At 31.8% G+C, this 12123-nt stretch overlaps 1 protein-coding gene across 1 annotated transcript; it reads left to right on the top strand.

The window, feature by feature from the left end:
- The first annotated feature begins 7358 nt into the window (after window positions 1-7358).
- Window positions 7359-9173, top strand: LOC18600223 (uncharacterized). The gene is made up of 6 exons (XM_007030542.3): window positions 7359-7520; window positions 7634-7792; window positions 7884-7964; window positions 8072-8197; window positions 8297-8371; window positions 8838-9173. Exons 1-6 carry the CDS (start codon window positions 7415-7417, stop codon window positions 8912-8914), a joined length of 624 nt encoding a protein of 207 aa, XP_007030604.3. The 5' UTR covers window positions 7359-7414; the 3' UTR covers window positions 8915-9173.
- The last annotated feature ends 2950 nt before the right edge of the window (window positions 9174-12123 follow it).

The raw sequence follows: 12123 nt of genomic DNA, 5'->3' as shown, positions 1-12123 counted from the left end.
CCCACCACACCCTTTTGGTGGGGAAGTGAAGTCACTGTCCAATCAGAGGGCAAGTCATAGATGCACAATTAAAGTTCAAGTTGCTGAAATTTTGGATTAAGAAATCAATACATCACTAATACCTAAATATAAAAATTAGACACTATATTAGTATAATTGCAAAATTAATAAAATTTATTTGATATGTTAATGACCCAAGAAAGATCACATTAAAAAAGTTATTTACCTTTTATATGTCAAGACACGTTAAGAAATTAATACAACTTTATAAATTATTTTTTCTTATTATATAACGGTTTATCGAACATTTCGACGTATATTCCATAATTATCAAATTAACATGACAATAGATCTCTACATCACTAATCTTATATTCAAAAATTTAACATTCAAATGGGATAAACACATGATTTTGAGAAGGAAAAAATAAGAAAGGAAGAAGATGTAAAGAAAGTGGGATTCACTCTCCAGGCATGAGAGTGAGGGAAACAATCAACAAGGGGGGGGGGGGGGGGGGGGGGGTTGGAAAAGGATACTCTATAAATGAGCATGTATTATTTTTTTGGGTCCTTAGAATCCTATGCAGTGGCTGATGGTGATGATGGTGTAGTTAACGGCAATGGGGATGGCAGGACACGTGAAAGCATGCAGAGACTGGGACCAATTATTTAAGGAAGGAAAGGGATGAAGGGGCTACCAAAAGGCCCATGGGTGAAAGGGAGGGGGAATTTTCACGTGCTGCAGAGTGCAGATGCCATACACAGTAGCCTCTTGTTAAGTGCCCTGACTCTTTTTTTTTTTTTCTTTCTTTTATATCAGATTAAGTATAGATAGATTGCCTCATCTCTCCAGTTGTGATGTAGATGTACAGTTTGTTTACTTGTTTTGGATAATGTAAACAAAGGATTATCAATAGCCGCATTCAAAATTTCTTGAATTGAACGAACAAATTTACTGAATCAATCTTACGTTACTATTATTATACCCCATTTGAAGGATGAAATTAAGCGATAATGTCAAATTATTTCAAAATAATTGATGGGTGTATTCGGGGTCTACACTCTGCCCTGCTCCAATGGGATCTAAGTTGGAAACCCTACATATGGTTGAATATTTCCCTTGGATGATCTAACTTTTCTTGGGATCAAAATTTGGTCAATTTCTTACTGGATAGTTTGTCTTGGCAGAGTTTTTGCATGTGCTACTTCTTGTCTTAATAATTTTGTGATCAAAGTAGGTTGTGCACTCAACATTTTAGTAAGTTTATGTAATTGTAAATTTTTCAATAATTGTATGAGGTATTTGTTTATAATTTATGTTATAGTTTATCTTATATCAAATATGAATATAATTATTAATATTTATATAAAAATTTAATTCGTGTGAGTAGATTTGAAAAATTATTAAAATAATAGATGTTCGGATCTGGATCGTTACAATTTATGACTTCCAAACTCATACATAGTACCATGACTAAAAATGTGAACCTCAGTATCAATGAAGTGGGCTTGTACATGGGTTTATGGCAAGCTGCCCCAGGCCTTAAACATTGTAGTGAACTTCTAGGGCTAAGGCCATGACACAAGACCAGGCCACAATATCAATTTGGGGTTGTCGTTATTTCATGCCTAAATGAGCTTGGCCAACTGGTCCAGTCAAGATGTTGAATTGATGATGATCAGAATCAAACCTATGCAGCCTCTACAACGTCTCCATTAGCTTAAAATCCAGTGTAGGCTGAAGCCCAAGTCTTTATGGAATTCTAGATGTACGTGCCTTTGTGATTGAAACAATCAGAACTTCAAGGAAAACGAAACTCTTAACAAGAGACGGCTCACACACAGGGCTCCTGCTACCCACCAGCAAGACTACCCTTTGTTTCCATATATTTTATGTTCATTCTCACGATTTTGATGACAGACCTAACTCGAATACACTCTCTCAACTCCTTAATACCTAATCAGACCATCAAAGTTTTTGGTTTTCTAACTGCATTCTGCTTGACATTTTTGCTTATGTATTGCCTTCTTATGCCTTATGTTTCCACTAGTAACCTGCTCTTTATAAAAGTTTTTGGTCCATCTGCTACCTATTTTTTACTTGATGCTTATTATCATTTCTTTGTCTTTGTCTAGTGCAAGCTTGAGGGGTAGTAAAAGATAATGCTCCAAGGATGCATATGGTGCACAGATGATAGTTAGGATAGGATACATCAGACATGTTTGTTCTTGAAAGGCATAAGAAGATAATTAATGGGGCTAGGAACAGTCGGCAAAGGTGTTGGGGACATTAATAGGAATAGGCGTGGGGAGCAATGTTCTTCACATTTTACAAAGGGGTAGAAATTAACATCTGGTCAACCAATGAAAACCTTTTGCATCATCATCAGCTAGCAACCAGCAGGAGGCCCTGGCGACGTTCATCAAATGACCCTGGCAAATTCATTCTGGGTGTCGTTTGAGTTGCATTTCTTTCGCTTTGTGGTTGATCATTCAAGTGATTTTTCAAAGCAAACTTGTAATTTTACAAAATTCTCATTTAAAAGTTTATAAAATTTACATGTTTTTTCTTATTTTTAAACTTTGTCAGGTTAAGATAAGTGTGAGATTCCCTTACCTTAATTCAAGCGCCGCTTTAACGTGCATAATGGGATCAATACAGAGTGCTGTAGTTGCCCTTTGTACAGAAAGAAATTGGAGTCAATGGAAACTAAGCGCTTTTGCGGGAATCATAGGTTCTGCTATTTTCAGTCCTTTGGGCTTGTATTTGTTGCCATTCTAGAATCTCTGATATTGGATGAAAAACTACACTTAGGAAGCATCCTAGGAGGAGCACTGATTGTGTGTGGATTTGATGTGGTACTGTGGGGCAAAGCCAAAGAGATGAAGCAGAATACTCAGTTGATACCAACAGCTGAAGGAAGAGAAGAATGGAGAACATGGAAAAGTCAAAAACAGGTCCCTCTCATAGCATTCAGCCTTCAGCAAAATGTCTTTTAGCTTAGAGCATGATTAAATCGTGGTTGTGCATTGATCAACTTCTTCTACCATGGTGTTTGTGGAATTGCTTTTGCCTTTTCCATGTTCTCAATTTGATCAACTTCTTCTTTTCCTTCAGATTATTAGCTGATATGAATCTAGGGTTAATGAAGTCTAGGATGTCAATCATCTTCATTTTTTTAATAATTAGGGTTGAATTTAAAGTTAATTTCATTTTCTAATGGGATTCTTTTGTCTTCATCGTATTTTTTTTATAATTAGGAAAAGAAATATTCAAAGTTTGCTCTTTAGATAAGGATTATGCATTGATCAATGAGTGTCTTCATTTTCATTTAAATATTTATATTTTTCCACTTTTTATGATTTCAAATTATTGTTTTGAGTTAGAATTTTTCAATTGTGTTTTTTAAAAATATATAAGTCAATTAACGAATCAAAATCAGTACAAATTGAAAAAAAATATATAAAAAAATTAGCATTTATGAGGCCATTAAACAAAAAAATAGTAATAAAATCTTTTACAATGATTTTAAATAATAAAAAAAGCTTACAAATAGGTTTCAAATTAGTTGAAAGAAAAATAAGGCTTGTAGAACATATTTTGTAGCATTAGCATATTCATATCTTTTATATTATCAATGAAAATATAATTTAATTGAAAAAGTGTTCTCGTGCCGCGATCATGATTTTTTATTAATTTATCGATATTCGAAAACATTAAGTGTACATGGAAAATTAAAATAAAAAAATGATTTAAATTTTCCATAAATAATCACTAATAATAAAATCCTTCATGTTATATTTTATATTCCAATAAAATAAATTTGATTGAGTATGATATCAGAAAAAGTCAACAAAAGTCAGAAAATACCTAATGCATGACTTTCCAACTCAAGAGATGTTTCTTTAATGGTTAGTTTTCTGTTATATTACTAATGCAGAACTAACGGTATATATGTTACCTTATTCTTTCATAATCCTAATAAACGAGCTTAGTCATTTTCACTTCCCTTGTTATGAGTCCTTCCATGCCTAATGGAATATAATAAAGCCTCTATAAATTAATATTTTAAAATTATAAAATTTTATTAATTAATTAAAATATTATTTAATCAATAAATTAACAATTTATTAATTTATATATTAATTAATAAAAATTAACTTATCAAGATATTCTTTATTTTTTTAAATATTGAATTTAATATATATATATATATATATTGTGTATCATGATTATATGAATATTATCTAATTACCAAATTACGAATTATCATTATTAGTAATAAGCAAATTATTAAAAACGTCGTGAGAAATGACAAAGAAGATGAAGTTGAAGATAATAGTTTTGTACTGGAACCGATCTTGTGCAAAGATACACTCAAAACAATAATCATATTGTATAATTTTTTCTTAAAATATGATAATAGAGCTTCTTAGGCATTAAGAAAAGTTAGAGATAAGGTTTAAGAAGACATCAATTTTAAGAAGAAATAAGTAATATTGGAATCATATTTACAAAGATTTTCTAATTGAGTTATGTATGTATATAATTTTGATGTAATAAAAGATTATTAATTTATATATATGAAATGAGATTTATGTGTTTTTTTAAAATACTATTTTATAAATTTAACAAATTATTAATTTATCACGTTCATCTCAAATTAAGATCGGTAAATAAATATTATTTAATTAAAAACATTAATTTATTAAGTATTAATTTGTAAAAATTTTATTGTAATCTAAAATTTTTTTAGATAAAAATATCCCTATTCATTGAAAATAATTACAACCTTAATCCTATAAAAAGTTTTTCTTTCATCATTTTCCCATTTTTCTCTATCTTCGTGGTCTGCCTTTCACCCTTCCCCTTTCTAAGCAAGCTTGAAGCTGTTCTCCTCCACAGCCACTGTTGTCCTCCATCGTTGTCATTACCTAGGTCTCCATCATGGGCCATCGAAGAAACCACGACGATGTTGGAGTGCGGATCTGGCATTGGCCGCTCTAATGTCACTGATTGCTTCTCCGATGGCTAGCGACGAATATGAGAAAAAGGAAAGAAAAAAAGAAAAAATAAAAATAAATAAAAATAAAATTTATATTAATAAATTAATAATAAATTATTATTATTTAAATTTTTAATGAAAATGGGAATTAAAAGATTAAAAAATAAAAATATTATTAAATTATAGTAATGAGTAATTTAGTCCTTTACAAAAATTTTACTAAATTATAACAAAGGGTATTTTTGTTTTTGATAAAAATAAATTCTGTTATAATAAAAAGTAATTTTGTCATTTTATCATTGATTATTTTAAAGTTATTTTTATTAACTAAATATTAAAATAAATCATAATAACAATTTTTATCTTATCTCATTTCATGAACTAAACTACATAATAATTATTTTATTTTATTTCTACTGAATAATTATTCTATTTCATTTCGAATCAAATCTGTTCAAATATCTATGAATTCCCATTACCATGGAAAGATTCTAGACTAATACTACACTCTTTATTTTTTGTTTCCTCTTTTGTTTCTGCATCATATCATCACTTCAAAGGACCTTGGTAACATCTTGATTGGTTCTTCCAGTATGAAGGCATAAGCTAATGGAGTTGGAAAAGACCAAGCCTCTCACCAGGAACAGGTACAACATCATACCCTTCATGGGATTTTTCTAATTTATAGTAATTGTTTTGACTTTGAATTGAATGTTGTTTTCTCCCCTAATATACTATATATATATATTTGCCTGACCTCTTCTTTGCAATTACATAACTTACAAGAAAATTAACTTGTAATGTGGTGGCATACTGTGACTTGAAGCTGTATATACAAGAAAAACACATTGCAAAGAAAAATTTGACAATCTTAATTCTACCTAAATTTTAATTCTTCCAAATCAATAGAATAAATTAAAAAATGTTCAAATCCAGAGCTAGCAAAGCTTTATACGTTTCAGGATGTATATTATACTCTTTAAGTTTTTGACTATGTACCCAAAATATATAAAAATAAACTCTAAACTCTTGACTAGAAATCATAAGTCTTCACCTAATCTTTTTAAGTAAGAAATAGAAAGGGTAAAAGAAAGCTAATTAAATAATTGGAGTGCATGGAATGGGGGAAAGGGCTTGTTATTGGAGCTTTGATGATGAAAGAACACATATTTTCATTTGCCATTTCTCATGCTTATGAAATGAAATATAACTTGTAAACGTGGCATGACAAGCAAACTTAAGCAACATCTCTAGAACCTACCCTTAACATTTTCTTATTCTAATTGTCACATTTGTCTTGTGATTATTGTTTTTATGTTTAAGTTTAAGGCCCACCAGTTATGAAATTTGACTTTCTAAGCTTAAGAGGATTAGGCAGAGGGAGCACTTCTAGAACCTCAGCTTTGACAAAATTGTTTGTGTTAAAGAGTCTTGAGTTTCTGGATGGTGGCAACCTGAAAACTTATTCAGGCTCTGTCCCTTCCTGTAAATTCAGATGAATAACATTTTGATGATCAGAATCATATGACCCCAGACAAAGAAACATTTTGATGATCAGAATCATATGACCCCAGACAAAGAAAGGGAAAAGGAAGATGGGGACATGCTGGCTGATGACTAATATCAGTAATCTATCTGTGTTTCATCCTCACAGAAGTGAAGAACTAACCATGAACCATTCTTTGTCTTTCATGTTGTTAAACTTTTTCTTGGCATATCCAGACTCTCTTTAAACTTTTTCTTATAAGGAGGAGGGAGGGAGACAGAGACAGGGGGAGAGGACTTCATGTTTGATTGTGAAGTTGTGAGGGTTGGAAACTTCTATCTTGTATTCTGTGAATGCCAACCGAGACCGCAATCTCTGTTGACATTTGGTTGCATAGCAATCCCCTTCATCAAGTTTAAGCTATGCCAAAATATATGTGTAAAATGACATGCTAGTTCAAGGGGAAATTACCTTACAGAAACTAACGAAAGCAACAGTACAAAGATATGATAGGGCCTGCATATGACTTGATCATATACATCATGGTATCACACATATTATTTATAAGTAAACAACCCAATAAGATTGAATGGAAAGACCTAATCAAAACTAAAATTTATTAAAAGAATATAATCAATAATCAAACAGAAGAAAATGGGTACTATTTTAAGTATATTGAATTGATCTTCCAGGCTGCAGAAGCTTCTACTAAGTAAAAATAATAGTTTCTTTGATTTTACCATATGAAGAATTCTTTAATAATGTCACAATTTCAAGTCTTTCTTATTTCTTTTTTTTCAATATATGTTTGGTGGCAAAGAAATTTTCAATCTTTGTTAACTTATATAAGTATCCCTTTAACAAGACACTAGCTTCACTTTCTCCTGTTGGAAGTACGATCTGCCTTTCTCTCCTTGCAGAAAATGGCATCCTACAAAATTTTTGCTTTTACAGCTTTGCTTCTGGTTTTGTTTCCTATAGCTGCTAAAGGAGATGGTGACTTATCGCCTGCCCTGGCTCCTTTCTATGGTACCTCCCCATCTCCTCTCCTTGTCAATCTTGTACAGATGGAAATGAAGTTTTCAATGAAAAGTATAGCATCTGATATACTAATTGGTGTAATTTGGTTTGTTGAAAAACAGATAGGTTGTGTGATGAAGTTGAGTGTGGAAAAGGAACATGCAAAGCAGACATAAGCTACCGTTTGAACTACATCTGTGAGTGTGATGCTGGTTGGAAGAGAACTAGAGACGATGATGACAATGATGATGTTAGGTTTCTACCATGCGTGATTCCAAACTGTAAGATTTTCCTCTTCATCTGTTTCTTCTAACTATCGCAGATTCAATTTAGAAAGTGATCACTGATCAAGCAAGCTTCTGATACCTGCAGGTACTCTTGATTACTCCTGCCAGCCAGCTCCTCCTCCAGTACCTGAGAAAGAAGTTCCTCACAATTCATCTTTCTTTGATCGTAATCAGCTTGACAGCCTCTCAACTATCATTTACTCAAATCAGCCATAGTTTTCAGCTTCTTACTACCAGTTCTCTGATCTTTGTTATTTGTGGTTGATTTAATAGCTTGCTACTGGACTTACTGTGGAGAAGGCACATGCAACAAAACAGCAACATACAAGCACGTATGTGAATGCAGACCTGGCTATTCTAATCTTCTCAACAAAACATACTTCCCCTGCTACAGCCAATGTAAGAACTCAAACATGAAATCTTTGGTGAAACATTATAAAAGTTCAAGAGCAACAAATTTATAGAAACTGATTAAACTCGTGGTTTTTGGTTTCTAAGGTACACTTGGATCCGATTGCTCCCGCCTTGGGATTACAGTTGCCGATCAAACATCAACACCAGATGGTGGAAAAGGTGAATTGACTGTAAACTCTTTAATCTTATTAAGCATCAAGGCACACACACCCTTATCGGTTAACTTATGTTACGGAGTCTTTCATTGAGGGCGCGACCTTTCAAATATATCAATAAAGTTATGAAAATTTGATATCAACAACATAGTTTTCCTCCTCCATCCCTTGATTACTCGAAAAACCAAACAAAAAAATTAAGCCTGGTGAATGAAGATTTCTGATTTCGTGTACAGCAAACCATTGCTTGACAAAATAAGTCAAATCCAGGATCTGTTTTCAACCCCTTAACCTTTTTAAACTTTAGCTGCTTTTTTCAACTAAAGACTACTTGCGTTTTAAATGCCTAACATTTGTACAAAATTGACTTAAAGCTTCTCATTCATATAGAAATTTTGACTAAAAACAAATGAATGACATCTGTTCTATTTCAAACTCTGATCCTTCTTGCTCTGTATCTTGTTTTTCAGCTTACACATTCCTGCCAGGGAAGCTTCACTGGGTGGCTGTTTTGATGATGTCCATGGCTATGGTTCTTTGGAAGTAGGATGTGTGAAAATAAATCAGACCCTCAGCTCACCAGCATTTAGTGTTATCATACGAGAGTCCATTATACTCAGATATTTGATGCATTGTTGATTTGATTATTATTCTGTCTTATTCTTATATGTTGTTTTCTGTCTGTATAAATAAGTTAAAAAAAAAAAGTGGGGCATTGTGAGGGATGATCGTTGTGTAGAGAACTCTATAATGATTATTTTTTAGTATATAATATACCCCTTTTTGTTTGGTTGTTTGTCATAAAACTATTTTGTCTTATGCACCAAATTGTTCTGTCCCTAATCAAAACCTGTCCTGGCCGCCCCATCCCAAGTCCCAACCCTTTCTCTTTTTGTTATCATTCTTATTTTCTCTCTTGGAACTCAAAATAAAGAACAACAAAAGCATGAGCTAAGGCTGCACCATGATTAAAATTTATGATGCCAATTTGCTGAGCTAACAAACTGACATGAGCTGGATGCTCATATATGACTAATAATCAACATTAATAGATGTCCATTCAAAAGAAAATGGTGTGATAGTGAGAAAGGTAGTTGCCTTGCCCTTGCCAGAAGAAAGGGGGGGAGATAAAAGAGACAGAGGAGCGGCAGGGTGGTTGGGGGTGGTGGGGGATGGTGTTGGGAGTAGGGGGAGGCATTAGAGAGGAGGGGAGAAACAGAAAAGACCCCCTACATACTTATATAATGTGATCCCTGTTGAGTAATCTTAACTTTAGGCTAAACTATGCCCCAGCAACTGGAGACGGGAAAACTAAATCCCATTGCCAACTAAATTTCAAATTCTCTCATTCCATTAGATACTGATATATTCTTTTATTCCACAGCCATCTTTGAAAACCAAATCCTTGCATTCATAATTCAATAAACTATATGTCAACACCTTAACTAAAGTGGTTGTAGGCATAAAAATAAAAACTTATCAATTCAAGCCATTTAGTAAGCATCTAGGACAAATATATATGTCTTTTTGAAAAGCATTGTTGACAAATATACAGAAAGTTAATCAAGGTTGTAGCTCTTATTCTAATATCCCCAGTTCTCTGAGAAGTTTAATTAGATGCTACATTGCACATCAAATTTCACCTGACATTTATTGACAATGAACATGAAACAAACATCAATACTCCTGAAGTTTTCCAGTCAAACCAAGAGGAAGCTGCAACTTAAGGAATGACAACAATAGTTATTTAAACTTTGTAGCATCATAAAAGGTCTTTCTGAAACATCATAGTTCACATCTTTCAACTGACTCTGAGTTCAGACTACACTCAACTCACCTGGACATTAATACAAGATGCTCACGAGGATTAATACGAGTTGTATAAAAGTGCATAAAAACCCTGCATCTTTTAAGTAAAGTGGTTCAGTTAGTGTACCACAATGAATACTCTAGAATCCAGTTAGGACAAGTAGGGATGTCAACGGATACTCTATTATAGGTTACTCGTGGGTAATTTATTATAAGGTACCCACGGGTATCCTATTCGGTTATACCGGATTAGGGTACTTCATAAAAGGATTCAAGTACCACCCTTTGGGTACCCGTTACCCCAACCCGATTACTATTTATAAATATTTTATTCTTATTATTTTAATAATTAAATTAAAAATTTACAATTTTTACCAACTTTACAAGTAATTTTTTTTTGTTAAAAACTAACAAATGTATGAAAAGTATGGTTACTCTAATTATTAATATGATGACATTAATATATTTAAATTAAAAAATTATTAGATTGTTAATTATATTTAAATAATTTGAATATTATATCATATTATAAAAGAATATAATTATTATTATTATATATATATATATACTATTAATATAAATATATTTACTTTCTATTTTGTGTTAACATTACAAAAATTATGACTTATAAAATTATTAATTATAATATATGTACCATTATTTATATAATCTTATAATATATATACTTAAAGAAAGCTTTTTAGATTAGAATAATTTTGGAACCTAAATGTTTTTTAATTTCATGAAATTAAGAACAAATTCTTATAATTAATTAAATTAATTCACGAAACTATTATTATTAATTAACTTGTAATGTCTTTTAATATATATAGTTTATATATTGTGTTAATTTATAAGAAATATAATTACTATTTTATATATTAAAATATTTTTTATGTATGCGTGTGTGTATATATATATATATGTACTTTAAATATAAATATATTTACTTTTTATTGTATATTAACATTGCAAAAATTATAACTCATAAAATTATTAATTACAGTATATATATCTTTGTTTACATAAACTTATAACCAATAAATCTAAAGGGAAGTTATAAGATTAGAAAAGTTAATTGGGTAATTGGGCACCCATGAAGAAGATTTTAATAATTTTTTTATTTAATCGGGTATTTAAACGGATTAGGGTACTTATAAGGTAGTGAGAATGTATTAGGGTTAGGGTAATAATTTTCAAATTATTCGGATAGTTAATAGAGTTAGAGTATTTGATTTTTAATAGGATTAGAGTTCGGATACCTCGAAATTAAAGGGTACCCCACCCGTTGACATCCCTAAGGACAAGCCATATGAAAGAGTAATTTACATTTTACTGTTTGAAGGAGACACTCAACTTACAAATATATAGGTGGTCTTAGTGTCTTTGTTTGAGCCTGGTGTGTTCTTCTATCTCTATTCATCCATCTTCCAATATTTCTTGATAAAGAAAAGAGAGGAAAAATGACATATAAGATATACTAGGATCTGAGTGTTTGTCTAGCAAAACATTCCACCTTTCCCTTTCAAGTTCCCCATTTCTGGTAGCTACATATTTCATCAATAATAACCAACTATCCTTACTCTCATAGGACTGGCACCAGTTGCTTATCTGATGCACCCCTTATCTTTCACTGTTCTAAGACAATTGATATCTCGAGTTTATAGTACCGTATGGCTACTAAGGCCACTGTTAGGGAATTCAGCCTTATCAAAATGCCTTTAACTTGGTCGTTCACTCTCCTCAGCTTATTAACTAAAGTAAGATTTATAGAAAACAGAGTTAATCAAAAGTCAAAAAAGATGAGATGGTGGCCACAGTTGCTACACAACAGCAGATACCAAAGAACCTATTACAGCCTCAAAACCGCTCGAACAATATTTAGGACTACCAAGTCAGGCTTCTTAATTTTAGGATTCACCCTGTCTTCAATTCTACTAACCTTTA

Source organism: Theobroma cacao, chromosome 5, assembly GCF_053813885.1.
Source record: "Theobroma cacao isolate CCN51 chromosome 5, ASM5381388v1, whole genome shotgun sequence".
Classification (NCBI taxonomy): domain Eukaryota; kingdom Viridiplantae; phylum Streptophyta; class Magnoliopsida; order Malvales; family Malvaceae; genus Theobroma; species Theobroma cacao.
Note: the sequence above shows the minus strand (reverse complement) of the source record. Positions and strands in the feature narration are given on the sequence as shown.

Bases quoted from the DNA above. Each gene is read 5' to 3' on its own strand.
- LOC18600223 (XM_007030542.3), top strand. From the start codon at position 7,415: ATGGCATCCTACAAAATTTTTGCTTTTACAGCTTTGCTTCTGGTTTTG. The intron at 7,793-7,883 runs GTAAGATTTTCC...TGATACCTGCAG, and splicing joins ACCATGCGTGATTCCAAACT to GTACTCTTGATTACTCCTGC. The intron at 7,965-8,071 runs GTAATCAGCTTG...TTGATTTAATAG, and splicing joins CAATTCATCTTTCTTTGATC to CTTGCTACTGGACTTACTGT.